We start from the raw sequence: 26607 nt of genomic DNA, 5'->3' as shown, positions 1-26607 counted from the left end.
CTTGATTGCACAGTGGTAAATGTTGTTTCTCTTCAGAAACATATCTGGCATTTGCTATAAGTTTAACCCCAAAAATGTTGAGCTACTTGACTGGCTCAGTCTTTCAGGCTAGGTACCTATACTGTTGAATGAAAACTCCTGGATGCTCTGAGGAGGAAATCTGATTTGAGCCTTCATCACAAGGGTCTGCCTCAGTCTAAGATCATGTTTTGTCTTTTTGTGAAGTAATTTGGAGAGTGAAAAATGCACATTCAATGTTTTTGCCACCCCTTGTATCCTGAATGCTCTATACTAGCTTACCAGCTACTGAGTGAAGGTCAGGTTTTATAACAAATGCTGCTCATAATGCTTCAATCCCTTCGTATCGCTGTATTCAGATTTTGGGCTATGGAGATGAAGGAAGTCACGAATGACAGAAGTAGTTTTATGGCACACTGACATGGCTGCATACAAACGCCAGGTTTCTTGCTCTTCTCAACGGAGATGTAGCCAACTTGTCTGCTTGACTTCAGCCGTGTCATTTCTGTAATGACTTTGGCAGTGATTCAGCGGGAGGACTTACCCAGCCAGAGAGAAGCATCCATGGGACTTTCCTCTATTTTTTTTTTTTACTGTGGCTTGTCTAAAGTCAATGTTTGAGTACAGATCTGTGTTCAAGCGGTGTGGTCAGAGTGAATTTTTACCTAAACCTATGGTTGAGCCATAAATCATTGCTCTGTGTGGGCAGCGATGCTTTCATCCAGTAGCTGCGCTTACTTCACCTCTTCGTGTGAGTATGTGAGTATCCTCTGAGTCTGCAGCCCTAATTGTCTGAGGCCAGACAAAGAATGTGTGCTTTGTGTAAGGAGCTTCCAAACTCTTTGAAATCCTGGCTTGCCATGTGGAAAGAGGGGAGGTTCTCAAAGCAGCTTTCTCTGTTTCCCCTCCCATCCTTCAGCCAGGGCTGCCTCCAAGCAGTTCTTCAGCAATGTCCCTGTCATGCTCTCGGCAGCCCTGTGGCCATGCTGTCCCCCCTCCCTGCTACCCAAACACCCCGTTTCTCTCTGGAGGTCCAGGCCTGGGTGGGGTATGCGCATCTCTGCCTTGGGAGAGCTGCCAGAAGTCCCCAGTGGTGACTAACTGCAGTGAGCTGGAGTTGGTGGTAAGCAGCAATGTTGTGAAGTAGAAGAGGAAATGTCTGAAAGATTAATAATCTCTTCCCGCATCAGTCCCTCTTGAAGGCAAAACAGAGCTCATCTCCAGTAGTTCTTACTGAATCCAGGCAAGTTTATGCTGTCTTGAAAAGGCAATAGGTATGCCAAAAAAAGAAAAGATTTTGCAGTAAGAGCAGTTTTCCACTTGTGTTTTGCACTGTTAGTGTGCTGTGCTGACACTAAGTCAAAGCAAGTTTTTGTGGTAGAGAATATAGATTCCCTGTACAGAAAGTACAGAGCTTCTGGGATATTTTATGGATATCAAAGACTTGTTCATGGAGGAGCAATGCTCTTTAATGAGCATTGAAGTAGCTCAGTGGTGCACTGGAGTTTGGTGAAGGCTTTAGAACTAGTCTGTAGATAGAGCCCACAACTGATGTAGTGTTGAAGGTGGGAACGCAAGGGAAAAGGATAAAGGAAGAATGCATTGCTTCTCCTAGGGTGATAAACATCCATCTGTGCAAGTCAGGTTTAGTGCATCATCAACATGGTTTCAATTGAAGTTTACTGGATTAGGAAGTGGAGTAGTACTCCGACTGTATTTTATTATGCGGCCCCTTCATGGAGCATATCCCCCTGTGGTTCCTTAAAACTAAAACTGTCCACATCCCACACTCATTGGACACTTTGTTGGCACTGCTGGGACCTTATGTGGAAGCCTTTCAGCAGTGCTGTTTGCACAGAATTCATCTGTGTCCGACTGTGAATCTGAGATGGTTTTTAAGCAAGGCTTTGGGGTTCATCAGGCTCTGTGATACCTTGGGAGCCTTACAGTGCTACAACCATGTGTGGAGTCAGGGGGTTTGGAGGAGAGAACTTCAGTTTCTTTCTTTCCAGTCTTCTGGTGTCCTTTTTAAGAAGTGCTGGTGTGACTAGGTAACTTATGCTACCTGGTACCATTGCAACACAGAATGAAGTTCCTAGAAAACCAATGGACTTCAGGACTTGCACCTGAGGTGCTGTCTCTGAAATCCACTAGTTTAAAATTAACCAAATACCCTAGCTAGCTTAAATGAATCTTAATGACTTTCTGCCACTTTAATTAGAAGAGTCTATAGCTGCCTTTGTGCAGCATAGATTGCAAGTGTTTTTTATAAGTGAGGATGATTTTGTAGCATGACAGTAAAAAGCTAAAGTCTTGTCTGGACAACGAAGAAATAACCAGATTTGTATAAGCCAAAGCAGAGCAGCCCAAAGCAGCTATCTCCTAAAACTGACCTAACCAAGAAAGCTTTGAATTGCAATGCCATCTTCCAGCAGAAAGCGCTGCAAAGTATCCTTGCCCCCACCAAGGAATCTAATAAGAAAGGATTGAGCCATCTTGTCGTTAGGGAGGAAAAACTGAATAGAGGCTAAAGATGTGAAATATAATTAAGGATATAAATTCACTGTGTTTTTTTGGATGTAAATGAACATCAACTAGAAATGTTTCCTGGCATTTTACTGTCATTCTTACTGCAAAAAAAGAAATAGATACAACGCTAGCTCACAGCAGCAGACAGGAAGGGGAGGAGAGAAAGCTACTCTAATGGAGAGTGTTTGGGAGACATGTTGAGAGCCTAGGAAAGAAGGCATGAAGGCAATATTGACACAGCTTCAAGCTTGTTAATTGACTTGACTTTTCCAGCGCACCCATTTCTCAGCAATGTGAGAGGAGAAGGAATCAGACTGATACCCATGGTTATGTAGGTAGTTCCAGTGACGGAGGGACAGGGAAAAGGTAAAGCAGGCTTCTCCCCCCAGCCCTCAGGTAAAAATGATGTGGTGTATGGGAGCTGGGATGGGGGAGAGTCTTAGCTCATGGGGTGGCCAGACCATGGCTGTGACAATGCCAAGAACTGATCATCTCTTCAGAGTAAAGCTGCCCTCTTTCTTGGAGCCCTTGCTGGGGCTCTGTGTTTTTGGGAGCAGTGCTTTACCAGTGTGATCACTGCATTGCTTTGCACTTTCTTCTACATCCCAGCTTGTGGAAATTAAGTTCTCTGAGATGATGATTGCCTTTTCAAATGTGGAGGAAGTGTTAGGAAGAAGAAAAAAAGCAGCAGAGATCTGAGTATTTATACCACAATGTGTGGTAAACATCCCACTTGCGATACAGGTAGCTAATTCACATCTACAATTTGGCCTGACTTCAGTCCTGCTCTAGACCACAAGTGTCACTTTTGAGTAGATGTTTATTTGCCATGTCCTGTGGTCTGGTGGCAATTCGGACAGCCAAGAATCTCAGGGTTTACCACACAGTGAGGTGGCTAAGGAAAAATGCTTCTGGTCTGAATGCAAGCGATGGCACCTTTAAACTCTATGAAATGGCAATGGTTGCTCAGCTATCTTGACTTAAAATGTCTACACCTATTGATGACTATTTTATTTTCCCCCAGCCCTGTCCTTCTTTAGGAAGGACTGATAATTTGGCTTTGCAGACTGTCAACCTAGGACTCCAAGATCCTGGTATCGACAGTCGTGAAGATGCAAAGCAGGGAGCGGGGAGTCGTTCCTGATAGTGAGGGAAAGGCACTGGTGCTAATCTGGTAAATCCACAGCGGGCCCCTCCTGTGCACAGAAACCTGATCTCAACTCGCAGATTCTCCTTGCTGTTGCTGTGATATTTACATAAATCCCTATTTCTTAAAACAAGAAGCGGTTAGATCAGGTTGGTGGATCTAAGAAAAACTCCGTTAAACAGCCTTAACTTTTTTCCCTGAATCAGCATCTTTCTCTGCTGTACTCAAGAAAGGATGGCAAATAACTTTATTTTGACACTGTGTGATATAAAGCAAATGCAATTCCAAAGCCACCCTTAAGCCTCTGTGGCTTCCTCAAATATCTTCCAGTTGCATGGTTAAAGTCTAAGCAAAGTCTTGTACCCAGGAGTAGCGCATTTGGGAGACTTGTAAAATGCACGTCCCAGGCTACTTCCATTGCTGTAAATGGTGGAAGGCAAGCTGTGGTGTATGTGGGGGGAGCTGGGGAGAGAAAATTGGCTGGGTAAGATGATAGTGCTTGCAGCTATGTCTAATCAGAGTTTGTTTTCCCTAAATATTCCCCAGGGATTTACATAGAACAAATATAAATGTGGTTTGGTATATGCTGATGGGTACGGCTCAGTGCTCACGATTCATGAGCAAAAAACACTGAAAAGACTGAGGTGTGGGTTTTTCTTCTTTTCCTAACCTTCAGACCCGCTTGCTAAGTGTTAATGCCAAGCTGCAGAGTGGTAGGGTTGCATCTTGCAGTGCTAACTTCAGTTAATTGTGCTGTAGTAGCCATATATAGATAATCTTTTTCCACACTCCTCTGGAAGAAGAAATTTCACCACTCTTTGTACCCGTCAAAAACCTGACAGCCAGTGAAACCTCATGATTTTGATCTGCAGCTTGTAGATTGTGGCTAAGCTTATAAAAAACATTCAGGGCAGTGGAGGCAAAGTGGTGTTTCTACTCTGGAGGACACAAAACAGAGACTCAAGAGTAAAATTCCCGATGCTGTTCTCTCTGTGGGGCATTGGCCGCACGCCTCTTTGTTGTCAGCTTCTGGTTTGTTTGTAGTGTTGGGACATAGCTGGGTCCTTGTGTCAAGAGGCAAGTACATCGGTTAAACTTCTAAAAAAGATATTTTAACACACGCAGTTTGCAGTAGGTTGGCTTTCTTTGAAGGTATGTCAGCTTGGAAAGTTACAGCTGGCATGCACCTTGTTGGCATTCTCATTTTTGGATAATGTCCTTATAAGAAAGAGATGCAACATACTGGCTTTAAGCGTATTTCTTGCACAGCACAGTCCTAGATCTGGAGAGGAGATTTTAGAGAGGTCAACTACTCAATGAAAAGCTGAAGTATAGCTGTGGTGTTCGTTCTTTTTTTTTTTTTTGGACAGTTTGGTGACAGTGATAGGGAAACTCCACATACTCTCCAGACAGTCTGTCTGTTGACTCATTGGTTTTTTCCTTTTAGCAATTTTGATTTGGTGTTTTTCTTTCCTCTCTCCTCAATACCCTCACACCACACCCTCACTGCCACTCCACCCAGTGATGTTTCCCTAAATCTTCTTTGTTGCTTTTTCTGTTTTCTGTTTCTTGTTCTGAAAGCTGTGGACATGGAGAACTCTTTCCTATTTCTTTGCAGCAGGCATTTATATGTTTGAAGGATATCATCTTGACCCTTACTTTCTCTTTGGCTAAACTCCAGGACTCTGGTTCATTCTTTTTTTTTTTTTTCTCCCAGATGTCATGTTTTTCTAATTCTGTGATGTTCGTATTGCTTTTGCTTGGAGTCTTTCCAGTTGATCTTTTTTTGAAATTTGCTGAAAACTGGATACAGCATCATGCTGGAAGCCTTATCAGCTATGAGTAGAACATAACTGTTACTTCATGCCTCTCACATATGTTCCTCTATACATTCCGGTATGGTATTTGCCTTTTTCTCAACAGAGAATTTTCCAGTTTGTAAAACTTACTTTGAATTCAGTCTTCCAGCAAGCTGGCAGTTTCTTCTAAATTAGCAGCTTCCCCGAGTTTAATGAGTGTCATTTTCTCCTTCGTTATCTACAGTGTCACTATTAGAATAGTGTGGGAGCAGGGCAGGTCTCTGCAGAGGTTATTTGGCATGTCAGACTATTTTGTGAGTCTTTCCGTGTGAGCGAGTAAGTACATACAGTTACCAGTCCCTTTCCAATCTACCATAAGATGGTCATTTTAATTGTTTACTATATGGTAAAGTTTTTCCGACTTTTCATAAAGATGTGGATTGCATCTTTTGACATGTTTTTGCGAACTTCAAGTTTCTGTGTCTATGGTTTCTGTCTTCCTGAAATACTGTACTGCCATAGTTGGAAGTTGAGCTGGTTTGACCTGGCTTACCCATTAACAATCAGTTTTTGTTGATTCTGATCTCTTATTTTCTTCTTAGTGCTAACAGTTGGGTTTAACAGCAATCCTAGTGCAAATAAGCAACAATTATCATTCTTCAGGTTCTTCTTTCCACTCCTTTCCCCTCCCACTTCTTCAAGATATTATAGTTTGTCCTTCTCCAGCCTCTGTTACCTCATCAATCCTCTATGGACTCTGAAAAATAGTTGCTAATAGTTTAAAGCTTAAAGAGAAACCCAAACCGATCAACGTGTTCATGACTGAATTTAATCAAAACCAGCTAATTTGAGAGAATGTTTTTGTCTACAGAGTATTGGATCTGTTTTTTTTTTTTCCTTGGTAACATCATCAGTATTAGCGTTTTTGTTCGTTTGTCTTGGCCTTCTTGTTTGTAGCTTTCTTGAGAAAGTGGTGAGCGGTCTAACCTCCTTGATCACTATTTTATTGTTGTAGAATTGAGTCTTTATTTATTTAGCTTTTTAATGTCTCTTGTTTCACCTTCACTAATTTCGGTATTGCAATAACTGTCTTCAGGCTATTGCTCTTTTCAGTGCTGCACTGTAGTGCAGGTGAAGGGACTTGGTATGATCTGTGTAGCTGGTGGGGGAGAACAACTAACTGTTGCTTGCTTTTGGCCATGTACAGGCAACAACAAAACTTAGACGTCTAGGATCTGAGGATTAACTGGAAGCCAATTAAAAACTGGTGATAAGGGAGCAAGGCAGAAAGCTGTCTTAAAATACAAAGGCGAGTTCCTTCATCCAGAATCAGCCCGTTGAAAAGGTTAATGGGCGAATGCCTAAAGGTTGAATCTTCACATTAGCTGTTTTTTGTCAAATTTGGGTTTGAGAACATCATTTAGTTGGTGCTTCTGATCAGCTCTGCCATAATTCAGAAGCTTTATAAGGTTTTATATGTGGTGCTTCTGCTGCTGTCTGAGACTAGAATTGTTTAAAATGGAAAGTACTTAAGTATACCGATGAACCCCAAATGACTAGATAATCATACGATTAACTAGAGGTTTGGGCATGTGTCATAACCAGATCTAGAAACATGTTGGATAAGGGGATGCTTATGGAGTGGAGACAGTGAACAATAATAAAACTGTTCATAAAATAAGAAGTCTTCTGAAAAGGAACGTACAGTTTCAAGAACAGATGGTCTAATGGTAATAGACACTAACAAATCTTTGTTGGCTGGCAGTCTTCTTTCACGTTAGGATCTTCTCTTGAAAGTTCTTCCAGGGAGTTGACTTCCTTTCTCCAAAATGCACGATAAAAGGGCAGAGTGAATTCCTCACGGAAACCTGTTCTTCCTTGTCTAACAAAAATGAATTTACAGTGATAGCCCAAGCTAAGAGGCAGTAAGCTCATGAGGCAGGTAGATTCTTCACTGGAACAGCCTGAGGCTGTTTCAGATCTTATTCTGCTCTTTGTGCCCCAGAATTATCACGTTGCAGGACAGTTGTCACCCCTCTGATGGAAAGTGGGACGACTGACTTGGAAACACAAGCAAGTCTTGCTTTGATCTTCTCTTCTTCTGCAGTAGCATATTGTTTGTTAGACACAGCTTACATAATCCTCCTTCTGTGTGTGTGTAAACAGGTTTAACACAGGCCTTTTGTTTCTTTTATAGTTGAAACTTACCAATACTATACGTGCTGTATGGAAGGGAACAGAAGAGGGGTGAGTTACAGCATACATTTATGGTTTCTCCTCTCTTCTAGTGCCTCAGAACTTGTGCAGACTTGTAATACGCAAAACAGAAGTGAAATGCTCCCATTTTCATTTTCTATCTATACCTTATCCTGCTAAGAGCAAATTGACTTTTTTAAAAAATTAATCAATGTTATCAAGCCCTCCACCACCATCCCGCTCTGTGCTCTTTTCTTGCTGCGTTGATTCCTCTGTCACACAGTAGCTGGTAGAGAGGCTTTAAATGCAGCATTAGCGAATAAGCCTGTGCCATTTTTGGCCTGCTGTTAGCATTTAAAGTCTTTAAAGTCACCCACTAAAGACAACGAAGAAGAACAAAAGTTGGCCTAGATATGTGGCATGTGTGTTCTTGTTTAATATCGGAATTTCTGGTATGGCCAGGGACACATGCCAGCTTTTGCAGTACAGGCCACGGTTCAGATACTTAAGTACTATACTAAAAATAACAGGACTATTTTAGACTGGGACCCAATTAGGGAGAGAATAACTTGTTGCTCTGCAATCAGTAATCTAAAGTAGTAGGCAGAGTGCAACGTGCAAGTAAACCCTACTGTTCTGCTTGCGAAGTTGCCAGTTTTCACACTGCTTCCTCCATGTGTTCCTCAGATGCTTTTCCAGAGGTTAAAAAAAAAATAAAAATCCTTCTCTTCAGGGATACTTTGTGTACTTTTCTTCAGATTTTGATAATGCACTGTTTAATAGCCTTATGGCTTCTAATCCTGCAGCAGCCACACGGGAAATTCCTAGAAGGCAGGGTGTGGGAGGTGAGAGTGGCAGTGCCGTGCCCTCTCCAGCGCAGCTAGCAAGCCTTGCCCTCCCCTGCGGAAGGGTAATGGGAGGAAGTGCTGAGGATGAGATGAAGAGCAGAGGGACCTGTCTGGAGAAGGGACCCGGCTGACATGAGGAGCAGAGGGACTCGTCTTCTTCGCCTGCTTTGCCTACAAGGGACAGAGGAGAAGGGAGCATGGTTCCTGAAACGTGCTGCTGCTGCTTGCTTTCCACCATCAAGAAGTACAGTGAAAATAAATAACTCGCATGTTTAAGCATCTGAAACAAAACATTATTTTACACATCAGCAGTTTCTCCAAGATGGCTTTGCTTTTGGTGATGCTGCTTACTGCCACCTTCTCTTAGATCAGACTTCAGCGAGACAAGTTATAGGAATCTGACTTCATTTGTGCATGGGGCGGTGGGGAGGGAACATGCGCACTCCTGCACCTGAATCCTCTGGTATTGAAGTGTTTTGAAGCCATCAGTTGCATTCGGTCCCAGTTCTCAGCTCTTTGTCAAAACAGGGCTGTGGATGAGGTAGCACTTGATGTACCCTTATGCATATGCCGTGTTTGATAGAATTGTGATGATGCTCCAGATGAAAGCTGAACGCACCTAGAACGTCTATTTTTGTAGATATCTTTCTAGCAAGCTATTTTGGGAACATGAAAAAGCCAGAATCTTTTTGGTTTTGTGACTCTCGTGCTATTTTGGAAGTCATTTTTTTGTTTTATTCAAAAGAAAAAGCTGATAAAAGAAGAGTTTGAGGCCTTATTCAACTGCCGACTCTTAACTGCTTTCAGTGCAGTGTTGGACTTGTGTTGTGATTTCAGGAGGACTTCATCTGTCTTTTGTAGGATGTTTCATGTTCTTTCAAATCCTATACTTACATTTCAGGCCAGGACATAAGAAAATTTAAAGGAAGAGTCTTTCTAGGTGCCTGGTATGAAAATAGCACCTTTTTATAATCAGTGCTGAAACACGGCACATCCCAGGTGCAGTAAATTTCCACAAAAATCGTGGGGGAGACACCCCAGTGAAGAAGTTCGTGTTTTGCATTGTATAGAGCTAGCTTTTAGGCATGTGCTTGTCAACTCACGAGCTATATGTATTCTACCTTCTGCATACTGCAGCAGTCTGCAGGACTTGCTGTTAAAAGTAAATGCTATATGGAGGATGCCTAGCAACTGCGGTTTTTAAGCCTGTGCCAAATTGTTAAAGGTGCAAATCTCTTAAATAAAGGTGCAAATCTGGTGTGGTATCTTCTGGAGGACACAGTGTGGTGGTGCTGAGGCTGCACTTCTTGACCTCTGTGATGTGGTGGTGGTCCCTCCAGCTCTCTGTCATGACAGTGGTGAGGTTCACGTCTAGCTCCTGCAATTCATAGCTCGGAATATTAAGTTAAAAAAAGAGCTGACAGTGTTAATTGAATCACCAGTAAGTTCATGTGGAAGTACTCTGCTAATGAGCCTCTCTGAGGGGCAGGTAGTCCTCTGTCCTGTGGTCTGTGATGGGGGGACATGACCTCAAGCACAGGGGTGCTGGGAATAGCGAGGTCCTGAGTGGGAGAGCTCTTGGCTCAGAAACCTGCCTTCTGCTGGTGCCTGTGCTTGGTGACCTCAAATCTTTCTGGCTGTCTTGGTTTCTTTGTTTGAAAACGGAATTGTTACAGGGCTCCTTTGGGAAAGCTCTCCAAGAAGGGAAGTAACCTGTGTAAGAGTGGGGATAGTTTTGGCTGTTTATGTCAATGGGTGAAGCTGTAGAGCACCAGACCACACGTTAACCAAGAACAATTTTGTGTGTCCTTGGGCCGTCAGTAGCAGCTGCTTAGGTGGAAAGCCTGAGAAGAGTTTTTTCCCCGGCTTTCAGACCCTTTTGCTTCATAGTCATCCACAACAAGGTTCTCTGGACTGTGCATCTACATTAGTGTAATCACTATCCCTTGACGAGCTTTCTGTAGTGCTTAGCCTAAAGTATTTTAACACATGGGTGTGATCATCCCATCCATCAAAACGATTTTTCAGAAGTCATGTTTCTTATCTATTTCTTCACCGCTTTAGATCTCTTACTTACCTCTGACTTTTGAGAGGGAATAGTCAATTCTCTGGGCACTTTGCCCGTGCCATTTATAACTGACGAGATGATATCTGTTCTCTTCTCCCTTAGTTGTCTTTTCTCTTTTTCTCCAAGCTGAAAGATCCATGTGTTGATTTCTGCTTTAGGAATTCCTCTCCCTTGTACTTTTTCTAATTCTATTTTACTCTCTTAGTGTCATAACAGCCCACAGTTTTCAAGAAGTGGGTGTGCCCTGGGTTTAATGGCTTGTCATGATTCTGCTTTGCTTGCAGCAATTCCTTAATTCTTAATGCTGTATTTCCATGCGAGTTAGTCTGCCTTCTTTTGAACATCAAGTTGATGCTTTCAAACAAAACTGAAGACTCCTGATAGTTATTGCAATGATAATCAAGGACAGGGTTATTTTTCTTTTTATACATTGGCTTGAATTTATGGAAATTAAATGAGTTGTGCTTTCAGATGCCTGTTTGTTCAGGATCACGAGTTTGTTCCACTGTGCTTTGCATGAAGTTCCAGCTCTGGTGTCTGAATACTTCATGTTGCCAACAACTTCATATCACCTTTTCGTTTGTCATCTTTTAGATTGTGTATCCATTGAAAAGAATGGCAACAGGGATGACTCCTGAGCCAACTCCTGTGGAAAAAAACTTGCTGTTTTCTCCCACCTCTTATTTCTTATCCTTCAGGAGGCAGTTAAGGTGGGGAACCACTCCTGCAAACTACAGCAGCTCAGGTTCTTTTGGGAGTCCTTGGTTCAGAAATCTGTCTGAATGTCTTTGTCCTTACAGTATCACAAAACTTGGGTAGGTTTGAGTCATAATTCCTGCAAAAGCTGTACTGACTCTTCCTCGTACTATCACATTTATCCATGTCTATTTTATCTTCTTTTAACTAGCTCTTTTGATATAGAAGTCATTTCCTGATTCTTTTCCAGTTCCCTGGATTTAGTTTGAAGTCTATTCTGAAAACTGATCTGAACATACCATCTTCCATGCTGTGTCCAAATCAATTGAGGTATGACAGGGTTTAAATAGCAATTAATAGCTTGGCAATTTGATGTTTTCGTTCAGAAAACTTGGCTGAATTCTTTCCATTCTAGTAACTTCTGTCTTTTAACACTTTCCCTAAAATGTCTTCTATCAGCAGTTGCCTAGTTTATGGTGTCTGGTAAGCTTTTGGAGGTTGACTTACTGATTTTGTTCTTATATATTTTCTTTTTTTAATGAGCAAACATAATAAAACAAAAATGGTCCTTAGGCGATGTAGGTTCCTTATATTTTCTTTCTGTCAAGGAACCTTTAAGACTCTTGCAGATAAGGTGAGTTTTGGAGTGAGAGGGAGAAAACGTTTGATTTACTGTGTTTTTCATTAAAACAGAGAGTGGATTCCACTCCAGTCTGGTCTTATATCCAAGTCCACTCTGAACATTTGTCTGAAGCTAAACATAAACATGAAACTGATCTTCCCTATCCTGACTTTTGGGGCTTATGTCTTAGGTTAGGAGGAGTGCCTTTTGCAGCATCAGTACATCCTGTGTTTCATGTCTGAACTTCAGTGTCCCGCTTCAGTGTTGCCTCTTCTCAGGTTACTGGGACACCGAGTTAACGTCTTCAAGTACACTTGGCAGAACAGAGGCGCAGGGACGTACTTCTTGGTTAGAAAACAGACTCCAAATTCTGCAGGAAAAAGAGGAGTAAAAAAACTTTCACAGATGAGCAAGTCTCCGGCAAGCCTCCCACCAGCAAAGGAAGAGACCTGGGAAGCTCTGGTACGTCTCTAGCAATGTTCCCAAGCGCATGCCGAAATGCTGCTTTCTTGTCCGCTGTGAGAACTTGTTTATGAAACCTAATATTGCCCTGTGAAACACAACACTTTGCTTCTTAGTACTACAGCTCAACGGTGTTCAATGAGGTGGACAGGGTGCTTTGTGTATCAGCTGTTTCAGGCGTCTTAAAGTCTAAATGCAGCACTTCCTTTGCTGACGCTTGGAAAAGTCACCTGTGCGCGGGGCAGGGGGGAAGAAACCTCGGTGTTGTAGCAGATGCATCTTCCGAAAAATAAATAAAACCCCTGAGTCATTCATTTTTCCTTTTCCTTCCATCCTGCTGGCCAATCCTAATACCCGTCTATTTCATGCAGGAGGGAGAAGGCAGACAATACTGTCTTTTATTACTCATACCCCGCAGGACACTATCTTCTTCAGAAAATACGGGTGGCGTCTGTCTGTCTCCACTGCATGGGAAAGATTAACAACAATTAAGGTCAACAATTAAGGTTGTGAAAACCTTCGAATAACTGCAACATCTGCTCCTATACTAGGAAAAATAAAATAAAGCTGGAGTTGTAATTGCCAGCAGAGGACTTGCTCATATCTGTTTTGTAACTGCGGGCTTGTGAAATTCGTGCTGTTAACCGCTCCCTTGCCGGCCCCATGTGGGTGACCTGCCACCTGCCGAAGCAGTGCTAGGCCCGAGAGGTGTGTGCTGAAGATGATCATGGTGCCAGCAGCAGGACATGCATGTCCAGTCAGGGGCATGGCACAAACCTGCTGCCATGCATGGGTGGCTCGCAGCGCGGCCTTGGTTGTAGTGGGCCCTTTGCCTTTGTGCTGCAGCAGGCCCCGTGGCCTTTTCGGTCCTTTTTGGTGTCAAATAAAGCTGGTTTTCCTCAACTGCTGTTGGCTCTTAACTGGTTTAGCTCTTGTTGTGAGACAGGGGGGGTAATCTGCTGTGTCTTGACTGACTGTTATTTCCATAAGCTCCTGAAGCGTGATGGCAGGGGACACACCTGCGTGTGTTCCAGCCCCATGTTTCTAGAAGGGGTTGCTGAGGCAGCACTACAAATAACTGCCTTCTAATGCCTGTGGACCCTTTGCTAATGTTTTGTGGGAAAAACAAATTAAAGAGATTCAAATCACAGAGAATGTCCTGAACTTCACTCAGAAACATTCACTCAAATGAAGCCATTTTGGTGTAAAGAAATATCCTCCTGTGATTACTAACAAGTAGGAATCCCATTCTGACTTCATTTCCCCTGACCGTGCTGGGTGATCTGTTAACTTCGCTGATCGTTTCCTCTGCAGACGCGTTGTACCTTTCTTCCAGAGAAAGAAGGCTTTAGTGATGCCCAAGTGCTGGGTCAGGAGCCTAGTCCTTCTTGGCATGCATGATCTCTGCTCGGGGAAGGGCACTTGGCACAAAAGTGAAGCAATTCTTCTCCTTCCAAGGCATTTTAAAAACAAACAAACAAAATCTCTCAAGGCATTAAACCTTAACAGGCTTAACCTGCTAGACAGATGTCTGTATCAAAAGATTGTGAGGGATCTATCATCAAAGTCTGATAGAAAGCAGTCATGATTTTCTATTTCTCAGACCACGGGAGAAGTTCAGGTGTGTTATTTTTTTTTATCTTGGTTTGCTTAGTACTTCTACTCCATCTGTTGTCAGTGGTTTTCTACTACCCTACACTTCTTTAGCTGCAAGATGTTTTCTGGCCAGTACTGCTGCTTGCAATCATGGGAAAAATGATAGCCTTGTTATTCTTGCCACTAACCTCACCATTCTGAGTAGTCACACTGCAATTTACCAAAATGCTGTATTGGGCAACATGCTGTTACACAGAGGGTTGCACTTCAGCAGGAACAGAGTATGATGGTATGACTGTAGTTTAGGAGACAGCACCAGGGTGGTTTACAACTGGAAGCTTCTCTGGGAACCACGGCATCTCCTGCACCATGGAAAAAAGCACTTCATCCCTGTGGAGTAGCCTTCTCAACTCTGGCTCTTGAGAGGCATCTGCCTTCAATAAACTTCTGCTACTCTTGTGTTCTGGGGTAGAAAAGCTTTTTTTTTGGTCGGTTGTTTTTTTGTTTGTTTTGCATAATGAAGAGCTTAGAGTTCTCATGAAAATGCTGTTGCCTTATTTTAGGCTATTGACTTATATGACTTCATGGACTAGAACAGACATGTAGGCAAAGATGTTGCAGAAAACAGATGTATGATGGCTTTGAAGCCATAGCAGAATTGGCCGAAGACCAGCAGAGTCATAAAAAGAGTGCCACATATTGGTAGTAAATTCTGTGATACTGCTGCCCATGTGAAGGGGAAAAGCATATTACAAGCTAGGGATCTCTGTGAGATCTGTAAGTATTAGAATTTTTGGTGAAGGGAACATTTGTCCTCTTCCAATGAGGGAAAGCAACGTGAAAACCTGTGGTAAAGATTTGTCTAAATCAGAGTTGCATGAGGCCACCTCATTAAAACTGAGTTTTAATAAAGTAGTACTGGTGATTAGCGAGGCTGAAATGAAAGTAGAGGCTTTTCTGATGCATCTGTCAAGTCTGATTTTATTAATGAGTGAATGCCTCTATAGATCAAAATACAAAGAAGAGAAAAGCAACATTTTTGAATAGCTTTTTCATCAATTAACAATAGCAATTGGAAATTTACTACCTGAAACTCGGGCTTTTTCCAGAGAGCTCATCTTTGCTGCCTCAAACAGTATAGGAAGTTCAAGAGTACTGAGCTATATATTGCATATATGTAAGGTAGAGCATTCACAATGCTGAGTTCTGCCATGTCAGCTGAAGGGATTCTCTTTTGTATTCTGTGCTGCTGCTAAGCTCATCATGTACTTAGAGTTCAAATGTGTGTGTAATATGTGTATTGACACACGTATATATGTGCGCATACATTGAAATTAAACCTTAAAAGCTGCTGGGAGAAGCTGAAGCTTTGTCAGGATCAGCTTCTGCAGAACACAGACTGAGTTGGGATGCTTTGGAATGGGTTTGGCATTATTGTCAGTCTTGTTAAGGTGCTGAGAGTTTGGAGTTGCAGTGCTGTGCACCTGGGGAGGGATTTCTCTGGCTGGTTTTGAGTGTACAGGTTGTAGATGTTTATATCCGAGCCAGTTTTCTAACTTCCTTTTGCAGTCAGTGGAGAGAAGTAGGCAGTCCAGATGTGCACATCACAGAATCATTTAGGTTGGAAGGGACCACCTGAGGTCATTGAGAGAGAGCTGGGGTTTGGACTGAGACCTCTTCTAGATAGCTAGCCTGGAGTAAGATAAATTGCATGTAAGCAATTTCTCTTTGCTGAGCGATGTGACAGTGCAGGGGTTTGTTTCCTTTCTACCCTGTTTCCATAGGGCACATGCCTTTTTTTCTCCTATCCTGTAGTAGAGTTGTGGTCAGTTCTGGACACAGCACAGCCATAGATTTGTTTCAGTAGACAATGTACAGCAGTCTATGAAACGATGTTGTGCGTGGGGATGCTTATGCGCTGTCTTCCCGCTCCTTTCTACTGCTGCCAGTATCAGTTGGACAGCCTCGGGAGTGGGAGAATGCAGATTGGACCTGGTGGGTTCCAGGCTTGGGGTAGAAGTGTTTTGTGGGTTAAAATACATTGGTACGTAGGATGAGATGTTACAGAAGGCATTTTGGCTACATCTGGAGCCTACACCCTCTGAGAACAAACGTTCCCCTTCAGCAGCTTTGTAGTCTGAAGGTTAACTAGGGATGTTTCTAGTTTAACCTGTATCTAGTTAACCTTCAGCGCTGGTGACGCTCACCGTTTCATGCCTCTGTTAAATAGTCTTATAAGGCCTGAAACAACAGATTTCCTTTATGGCACCCTGAAAGAATAGGGAAGTAGCTCTTAATGTAGGTGGCTTGGCAAAATATTCTAGTCAAGTCAAGTATTTGGCCTGCTACCCAGCCTTCGATATGTAATCTTTGGGTGCTGCCAAAATACCATTCTAATTAAGTTGACATAGTCTATAAAGCCTGGGTGGTATTACTTCAGTTTTCTTTCCTGTGCTTTCCAACACTGCATTTTGAAATGGTTGATGGAAGCTGTGACACTTAGAACCTCACCAGAGTCTTCATTAAGCTGGGATTTCAGTCACCTTGTGACCTTCAGGATCAAAGGAAGGAATATTCTCTTTCTTCTTCTCTCTGCAGGTGCAGGCTAATAGCAATAAATAAATGTACACGAATGCACATGGAACATGTGATCAGTTGGCCAGACTTCAGCTTTCCATTGCACATTAACACATTAACTCTTCTACAAAATATTAACCTATTCTGTAAGTTTATTTTCTGTTTTGTGTATGCTTAGGTGGAAAAGCTATGCCCTGTTTGTCCCAGAGAGAGATTTTTGCAAGTAGGCCAACATACTTGCTTTTAAAATGTCAGTTGAAACTGTTTTTCAAGGGCTGAAAAGCTTAAGGGGGTAAGAAAGATTTCTGCATTTCTTATCTCCATTTTATTTATTTATTTTTAAAAGAGAAATTCCCAGTCTGTGTCCAAGAATAGAGCGCCAGTAACTCTTTAGTTGTGTCCTCAAAGGCAGTTACGTGGTACAACCCTGACTGTTTGCTGTGAAGTGCCAGTCACCCATAGATTTGGAGCTTGCATGTTGCATAATACCAGCAAATGCATCCGAGATTACAAAATGGTCTCTCTGCTATAATAAGATTGTTCTGATTTGTTAGTGAGGCAGTGTTAAAATACACATGAGGTAACTATGACATCAGTATCTTAAAACTGCAACTACTTTTTGCAGCTGAGTATGCTCTGGCACTGCTAGTGCTTCATTGCACTCATTCACTCCAGTTCAGCCTCCCAGTTGTGTACTCCAAGCTGAATTGGCACAATTTCTATGTTCCAATCAGTCCGTGATGTATGTATTGCTTTTGTTTGGGTTATCTTTTGCATTTCTTGCACTTCTTTACTATATCCCTCTTTAATAAGGCTGCATCTTGTGTTTGTCTCGGGAGCAGCATTGTATTTGCTGCTTGCTGCAGTTGCCTCCTTCTGCTCTTTGCAATGAGAAGATGGGCTGGCTGTCATCTGACTTGCTTGGGGTTGCTGTAGTCTAGGACTCAGTTGTGTTGTTGAGTTACTCATGGCTTTAATAAGTTATCACTTACCAGCTCTACTATGGTAACTCCTACCCTGCTATGACTGAGAAATAAAACGTTTCCTTGTTTATTGCTATTACTTACTATTATTACTTACTCCTTCGCTGCATTTCAGCTGACTTGGGGAGTCTTTATCTTAATTGTTTGAACACTTGAATTCTTTAGAATAAACCATATTTGGGAATATGTAACCCTAAAATTCTTTGGAGAGGAAATTAATGTGCTGTTGATATTGGGGAATGCATCTTTTCTTACAAGCGTGCAATTTTTTTTGCAGACACTAAGCAGAAAGTCTTTGTTTTGAGTGTTCTAACCTTGTGAGCAAGGAGTATACTGAGAATAATCTGTGCACTTAAGTGTACCTCTTGTGGTATCTCTGAGATACCATTTTTGTGAGTAGTGTGCTGTTTGAATTGAAATGTCTAAACTTGCCCTCCAGCTTCAGCTGTTTATATGGTATTAGACAATGTAAATAAACTAGTGCTTATTCACTAACATATATTATAGATAACTGTAAAGGCCTCAGTTAGTTGGTTTGCTTTAAAAATATGAACATTACTGTATAAATAAAAGCTTTTGATAATCCTAATCAATAACTGTTAAGGAAAAGAAAAAAAATCTACAGGGAGAACACCAAGCAACGCATGAATATTTACTGATTGTATTTACTGTTGGTTGGTAATAAGCCCTGTAAATTATCAAAATGAAGAACCCCTTTAATGTCCTTGTTCCGAAATGATGCTTCTCAAACTCTCAAAATCCAGGAAAAGTGTTTTGACCCACCTGAGAACTTCAGAGGGCAGGAAAGGCTGAAGGAGGAATGTGGATGGCTTTGATTGATACTTGCTTGCTGCTTTCTGTGTGCAACTGCGGGTTTTTGTTTTGAGGTCTGTCTTATGGTCAAACATGCTGCAGCCAGTCCTGTGTTGCAAAAACGGCCAAGTTCTGTGAGAAGCTTTACTGAGACTGATATGTAAATCTCATCGAGAAGGAAACTTCCTTGTAAAAAAGCATCAAGGCAGAGGAAAGCAAGCTGTAAATAACAGTGGATCTTGGGTGAAACAGACTTAAAATGCTTGAAAAACTGATCAGTTGGTCATGTGATAAAAGATTGCCTTTTGTTCTTTTCCTTTATTTTGCATCAGTCAGAAGGGGAGGAAAAGGTCTGGAAGATTCTTCCACAGAATCAAGGAATGTTGTAAAGAAATGAGGAAACAGAAGTAGAGAAATGTTCTTTAGATTACTGCTCTGTGAATTTGAGAGTCCCTTTTGCCATATATTTTTGGGTCTAGAAAGATGCCAGTTCTGTTTCATAGAATCATAGAATATCCTGAGTTGGAAGGGAGCCACGTGGATCATCAAGTATGCGTTATATACATTTCAACTATTCACTTTCCTAGCTTTTGTTGTCAGGAGGCTCCAAAGGTTACAGGAGTGGGAAGCATCCTATCCTCGTCAGCTTGCTAATGGGGAAGTTGAGTAAATTGGGTGCAGCATTTCAGCATAATTCTTAGCGATATGTGTGTTGATTTAAACTACGTTTTCCACCAGAATCTGTAGTGGTATGACTTTCTTCAACAGAAGCTATATATGTCTCATGCATGCCGATGCACTTGTTCTTTTTGTATAGGAATTAGGTAGTAAAATGTCTTGTAATATATAGTTTAGTTTCTGGGTTGGGGTCCTAGAGCCACTGGTTTTCAAATCCCATTCCTGGACAGGGGAAAGGACCATTCGCAACAGTGGAAAGTTCAAAGCAGAGAGGTTTAGTATGTTGGATCCAAAAAAACAACACTTTGGAAGTGTGCAAGAAAAGAAGACTTCTGTCTTGTGTACCGACTTGAGTCAGTAACCACAGGGGGAAAGTAATTGCCTTCAAGAAGATGCAACTTTATATTTTGTTTGGAGACTTACCCAAATGTTTATCTTCTGTGAGATGCTTGGAAAGCAGTAATTCTCACAGACGTGCAGTAGGAAAGGTTTGCCAGCTCCTAATGGCAGTAAACAAAGAAAATGAAAGTTCACGGGTTGCCTAGGCCAGTGTGATAGTTTGCTGCCACTAGAAAGGAGTGATTTTCTTCCCTTCCTTTCCTGCATATGCTCTCCAGCCATTCGCTTTGTGCCAGCTGAACTGCTTGTCAAATCTAAGTTTAATGCACTTAACAGAAAAATAACCCAGCAAAACAAATGAGTTAATTAACACAACAGAAAAAATACTTTTTTTTTCCCAAGCTGAACTCATTAAGGACCATACATGGTGCAAAATGGGGAGAAGAAGGGAGTGCCAGAAAGTTTCTCGGAGGAAGTGGAGGAAGAAAGCAGAGCAAGGGATGATGAAGAGTGGGATGCCTGTCCTGTTCTTGGCAGCAACAAGCTATTAAATCATCCTAACTGTTGTATAACTTCACTCTGAGTCTTCAGGTTGAATAATAAAAGCCTAAAATAACAGAAGGAAATCATTATTCAGACCATTTCCCAAAATTACAAAATTTTGGATTCCGTAGTATGCGGAGTGTGACTAGGCTAAAAAAAAAAAAAAAACAACAAAAAAAAAACAGGCAGGAAAACGACAACATGAAGGACAGAGTCAGTAGTGTATGGGTATGGGTAATCTTTTTGGTTCTGTGGAAGAGAAGGTAGTGAGAAAGTGTATATGCAAAATCAGAGACCATTAGTCACTGCATTTTCAGCTGAAGTTGTCCTTGGGCAGCCTTGTTATGCATCCCTTGTCCCAGTCATGCATCTATGGACCTGCCCTGCTTCTGCATATGGCTTGCTGATGGGATTGTGTACTGTATAGTTCTTCAGTTTCTGTCTAATTAACATTTCATTTAGACTTGGATGCAGTCTGTTTAGTTGTCAAAGTTCCTGCTTCAAAGCTATAGATTTAACTATTAAGAGGTAGAACAGGATTTTGAGTGATCAAGGGAGATGGTAAAACTGCAGTTTCATAAATATTTCATAACTTCATTACCAGTTCGGTTTTTAAGCTGGAATATTTTCTTCAGGGACAGGGAGAAAAATCCTTGCTTAAATGGGTAAGGTGCAAAGTAACTATTTCTCTCCCAGCACGTTTTATCCTTACTGTCAGCAAAGCTGCCCTGACAGGAGGTGAACAGGAATTCACATGCTATGAGTCTTGAGGAGCCTTTTCAGAATTTTAGGCAGCTTCAGGAAACCAAAAAATGCTGAACTGCATATATTTTATTTAATTTTATTTGGCAAGACTCAGTGGGATGGCATCAGTTCTTCTGTGCTTCTTCTGAAGTATGTATCTGTTTTGGCTTTCAAAAGCCTGAATTTCTCTTGCCAAGATTCTTCACTTTCTGGCAAAATTACAATGGCAAATGGCTTCCTTTACAAGGTGTAATATTTAGACTAACAGCTTTGCAATTAAGAATGGCAAAGAGAATTATATTCCCTTTTTTATAAGACCAGATTTTTTAGTATGGAATCGTGGGAGTGTTTGGACTTAACTGAAGTGCTTTTGATTGATGATTTATATTTTGAACAGTGCTTTTCATTTTAGTGCGCAACACTCACTTGAAATTTTAACCAGAACAATGCATTGTTTTCAAAGATATATTCAAAGTATTACTCCAGCTAGGCAGTTGCTCTATGTCATAGACTTGCAAATGCATTTTGGGTGCATATGTATAATAAAATGTGTGCGCACATGCCAACTTGTGCAAGAGAAGTGGGAAGAAATTAAGAAATCTGGAAGTATTCTTAACTACTATCTGCTACTAATCTCAGTAGACTATCAGATGTCAACAATAATGTCATTGAATCTTTTGCAGTTGGAGAGTGATGGCATTCGGGAGTATTTGGGGAGGTATTTTTGGAGTGTCAGGCAAGTGAACTTGTTTGAAGGGAAGTTGCACAAGTATAGGTTTTCAGTGTGGGAAAATCAGAGACAGGGTGCAGGGAAGGACTTTCAGAGCTGGGGAGAGAAGCAAGGATGTGGTAGGAGTGAGTAAAATGGGGAAATGGAAACTAGTTTTGAGAAATCTGTTCAGATGCTATTGGGGTGTCTGTGGAAACAAACAAAAAAGGTGTGTGTGTGGGGGAAGACTTTTGTCTGTTTGTCAGGCAATATACTTCATGGATCTATGATGTATCCAAGTGCCTACCAGGGCCACATCGTGCTTTACTTGTGCAGGAGGTTACCAATATTAGTTTGAGGTCAGAGACTTCTGGGTGTATTTGTTTGCCAGCCTGCACTAAGGAAACTTTGAGTCCTGCTTGACCATCACCAGTGGGGTTCCTCAGTCTTGTAAACTGACACAGTCTGTACCAATACCACCACTAAAAGAGGGGAAATCACTTGGAGATCCTTATACATGCTGACTGTTAAAGCTATGTTGAAATGTGTTGGCATAGCACAAACGGCTTGTGCTGTGTGGCACGGGCAGCCGGGGAAGATGGTGGCACTTCCTTTCCGGCCTGCAGAGCCGTGGCTGGGATGCCTGTTGGTGAGGAGCTGTGTGGATCACCCCCTTGCTTGGAGAAGCACATCTGGGTCCTGGAGTTTACATGCAGCTGGGGGCACTCTTAGCCTTTCGCTTTTTCAACTGCAGAATATTTGCTGGCATGCCTCAGGCAGCTGTCATTCAAATCCTGTTTCCATTGCAACTACAGCGATAGGAGTGGTCACATAAGGAAGAGTAAGAGTGCCAGTCCTTACGTCCTGTGTTGGTGTTGGGGCTTGTTAGATGCCTCCATCTTATATCTCCAAAGCATAGCTTTGGGTAGGTCTGCAGAGAAGACAAAAAGCTTTCCAAAACACCATGAAGCAATGGGGACCCTGGGAGCAGGGGGAGGGCAGCCGAGGTCTTGTAGTTTGCTCTTCATGTGGGCCAGCGAGGCAGGGTCTCTGTTCCCTGGCTCTTAAGATGTTGAATTATAAGTTGACCCAGACACTTTTGAAGGTGACTTAGAGATGAATATTGTATGAATTCTGCATTAAGATTTTGTTCTAACTGACTATAAAACCACAGCTTTGGTCTCCACTGGAAATGCTGCAGTGTGGGGAAAAGTGAAGTGATGACACAGTGTCTGAGAGACTAAAAGACATGTAACTGAGAGAAAGACTTTTAACCTTCATGTTAAACCTGAGATCTTGCAGAAAGGTCTTCAGTTAGGTGAAAATTTAAGGCAGTATTGAAGCTTTTTTTTCCCCTCCCTCTTCTACAGTAGTTCAGTTAAGGAAAGCAGAACATTACAGAAGAAAAATACTAAAATATCCAGCCTTTGAAAGGGAATGGTATCCAACACATTTGTTAAGCTATGTTTCATAAAAGAAACGAACTTCGAGTTTTCAAGCATTCTGGAGCTTGTCTTGCAACTCCATCAGGTTAAAATCTTTTTTTTCTTATCCTTCTCCTGTTCCTAACTAATCTGCAAGTGAATTTTTTTTTTGTTTTTAAATTGTTATTGTTTGATTTTTTTGAATTGTTTTTCTCCTGACTTTAAAGACTTTGACAGATGGCACATGTAGAACCTGGAAAACTTCCTGAATTGGCAGAGTGACCGTACCATCTTCCTGCCATCTTCCTATTGCTGTAGCTGTAGGTGCGTAGGCTGTGTACGCTTCCAGAGTGCAATGTGAGATACCATTTCCTTTGCTGAGAATATGCGAGGAGCAAGTGATAAATCCAAAAGCATACCTGGTGACAGGCTGAATTTCTAGTTAATAGATAACTTAATCTACTGGTTAGGTGGGTAATTTGAACGTGAATAGAAACAACTCATTCAGACCAGCATTAATCTCCAGGATGCATACTTGCAATGTTTTCCTTGCTAAATGAATATCAATCTTTGTTTAGATTATGTGAGTTGGTTTAACACTTTTGAGAGACTGAGACGTCAAAGCTGTGCCTCACAATAGACTATTCTTTAGACTAGAGAATATCATACCAAAAGCGAATCTCCTTATGACCTTTGAAATTTGGTTTATCATGGCTATTCTTTGTTCAGGGACACTCTGTCCAAGGAAGACCTCTTAAGCCAGTGAAAGCACGTGAACTCACTTGGTTTTGAATGTGCCCAAACTGTCCGTGTTGATGCTGCATGACTTGTTCTAGCCAGTGAATGTGCTGAGTTTTGTAACAGAAATTGACTGCGTAGCTTATTTTCCATTTACAAGCCTTTGTAATTTCCTTCTCCCATCTAATGCATATAAAGGGCAGTAAATTGGCACTTGAATATATTTTTTATTTGTGCTGTTTAACTTGCATGGAAAGAATATGTAATCTGTATACAAGCTAAAAATCATGTAAAGACAATAGGAAAGAAAAAGTTGACTTCTTTATCGTCATTTTTATCAGCTGAACATATGAATTGGTAGAGTTCTGTCCCTATAAAATATATTGCTCATTGAAGTTGTGGTACAATAGAGCCTTAGATCTCAAAGGTGAGCAAAGGCTTTTTTGTATTATTAAGGCAGGACTATTTGATAAACTGCTTTTAGACAGACAAAAGAGATGTGATCTTAAATCAACGTTAATGTATGACTGACTAGGAATGATATCATCTAAAGATTATTGCTTTCCTCTGTTTCTGTGGTGTTAACAAGTGAATACTGAAGAATGTAGCAGTGAAGCAAATAGGTCTTGATAAATTATGCGGTCTTGACTTCAACTATTGTTTGAGGTAATTGATGATCTTCCACTGCTGTAATGGGGCTGTAGCATATACTGTAGCACGCCCTAGAGTAGACAAATTGGTCTGGTATTGTTTAGGAGCATATTTAATCTCTCTTGTTGTAAGTGAATCAGTAGCTTTTGCTGAAACACCAAGATAAAGACCAGCATTTCAATATTCAGTCCTAAATAACTTAAGAGTTAAATTCACAACAGTTCTGCCTTTTCCTATTCTCTAAATACTGAAGTAATCAATAAACTTAAAATTGTTGCAATTCAAGGCTGAAATATTTTCCCATATCCCTTTAGGTAAACTTTCTTTAATCTTTGTGGGTTTACAGACAAATACACTTCTGTATTCTTGTTGCACTGTACCAACTTCAGAACACCTAATCCAGTGGTTTTCCTAATTTCACTGTAGATGCACTTAGAGAAAAGTGTAATCCCCCAAAGTGAAAGGATGTTTTTCATCAGCCAAGATAAAAAGGGTTTTCTTGAATCTCTGCTTGGTTTTCCCAGAACCTACTGGGGGAATGAGTCAAATCTTGCCCTGAGAATGAAATCTTCAATTCCCGTTTAAGAACTGGCTGCACACTTTAGGTCTGGATTAGGAGCTAGATGGCTGTACACCACTGTTTGTTTACAGACTTACACGATGAAAGATCCTAGCAAGAATACAAGTTGGGCCTCATGCCTACAGTTACATATTTGAGGTGATCTTTTTTTTTTTTCCTGAAATGCGAATCTAGTAAGATTTTAGTCTTAATCTTAAGTAAATGCTAGGACAAAGTATCTAGAATAAACAACTTGTTTTGTGCATATTGGATTAAATTGATTTTCAAATTTGCTGTTGCCAAACACTGTTTCCTCTCAAGGCAATTGGCTATGAATTGACCACAGAAAGTTACTGCCTCAGGAAAACCGCAGAGCACAGTAACTTCTTCCTAGAAAGAAGCTCCCAGAAATTTGTCTGCCTTTCTCATAGGCAGGAAGGTACCGTATCTCAGCTAAATGTATCCTGGAACTAGATAGAGTAAAGCTTCCTAGATAAGGGCATGGTTTCCTTGGGCCATAGGCTGCAACTCCTCTTGGAACAGTTTTCCCAAGATATCTTTTACTTCTGTTTATGACTTCTCAGTCACATAAATCTTCCAGAGATCTTTGGTTTGGTAACAGCTCATGCCTACTGGAGAGCAGTAAACTCAGTCTGTTGTTCTGAATACATAACTGATATTTATAGCAATGAACAAGACAAGAGCTTGCTTGTGGTAGAAATAAAAGTTCTGTATCTGCTTTGCAGTCTTTTCTCCTATCCCTGCCCACCCCATCTGCTAAGATGTGAAGTCACTTGTCTTATATTGCAGGGATGTCTCCAGCTGAATGCAACTGGTTGGGAGAAATGTTCAGAGTAGCAAATAATGCTTTACATATGTGCTTTTGTTTAGCTTTGTTTCCTTTCTTGACATGCAGTGGCCTTATTTTATTTTAATACCGTCACCCTTATTTCTTCATTTTTTTTTAATTTCTTTAGCCTTGTGTGCCTTTACCTTACGTTTGTGGTAGAATTCAAACTGTATCTGATAACAGAAACGGTGCTTAAGAAACACTTCTCACCTTGCAAATTTGCTGCTAATAATCACTCACAGGAGGAAATTCAAGTCTTGAATGCAGATTTGCATAGAAAACTCCAACAGAGGTACTAGGTGAGAATAAAGCCGTGAGAGAAAAGACAGTCTGGAGAGGGTAAAGGGGAGAATTTGTATAACTATATGTAGAAGGCTAATGCTGCATAAGTGGTTATCACCTTAACTACCAGATTTCAGCATTTTCTTTCTACAGCTGAGAGCGTAGCATTGGTTGGCAAGAGCTAGTCTTTGAGTGGCTTGGGTCTGTGTGATGAGTAGCTTTCTCTGTTGCTTGGATCATGGAAACAGAGGAGGAGCCATCCAGCCTGAGAATAGTTGTGTTGAGCATGTTGTGTTGCATTGTGTTGAATGAAATATTAAGTTGAATCTGCTTTCTAGGCTACAAACAGCAAGCTTGCAGATCTGCTACTCCAAGTTGATGCAAATCCTTGTCACCTCATCTTGCTCTTCTCGGTCTTCCCCCTCCAACTGTTTTCAATAATAAGTTGATGTAATGTTTTCAGTATGGTTTCTGACAGTTTGTTTGTACTCTGCAGGTCCTGTGAAGCAGTAGATGTGATTTGAAGAAAATTTGAAGGAAAAAATGGCTTTAGCTGGCTGCCCAGACTCCTTTTTACATCTTCCTTATCGGATAGTAAGTTATGAAACTGCATGTTCATGTCAGCTTGTAGCATCATATCACTATGTGCTAGTGATTGATTGTGCATTCAGACTTTTCATCAAACTGCTAATAAGCTGTCTGGCAATTCTCTGGGTTTTGCTAAGATTTGGTAGCA

General features: G+C 41.3%; 1 protein-coding gene across 6 annotated transcripts in view; it reads left to right on the top strand.

The window, feature by feature from the left end:
- The window catches only part of GRB10 (growth factor receptor bound protein 10), a 150588-nt gene that overhangs the window by 12513 nt on the left and 111468 nt on the right, over positions 1-26607 (top strand). For 3 of the 6 annotated variants that reach the window (XM_040548521.1, XM_040548517.1, XM_040548519.1), the window contains one exon: positions 26368-26465. The exons of 1 other annotated variant lie outside the window; for it this stretch is intronic. In XM_040548521.1, the coding sequence (XP_040404455.1) occupies positions 26415-26465 (51 nt within the window). In that variant the 5' untranslated portion in view covers positions 26368-26414. Of the gene's footprint in view, positions 1-7690; positions 7741-11610; positions 11632-26367; positions 26466-26607 lie in introns of those variants that run through there. 2 more of the 6 variants (XM_040548518.1, XM_040548520.1) reach the window with 2 other exon arrangements.

The sequence above is a fragment of the Cygnus olor genome, chromosome 2 (assembly GCF_009769625.2).
Source record: "Cygnus olor isolate bCygOlo1 chromosome 2, bCygOlo1.pri.v2, whole genome shotgun sequence".
Classification (NCBI taxonomy): domain Eukaryota; kingdom Metazoa; phylum Chordata; class Aves; order Anseriformes; family Anatidae; genus Cygnus; species Cygnus olor.
Note: the sequence above shows the minus strand (reverse complement) of the source record. Positions and strands in the feature narration are given on the sequence as shown.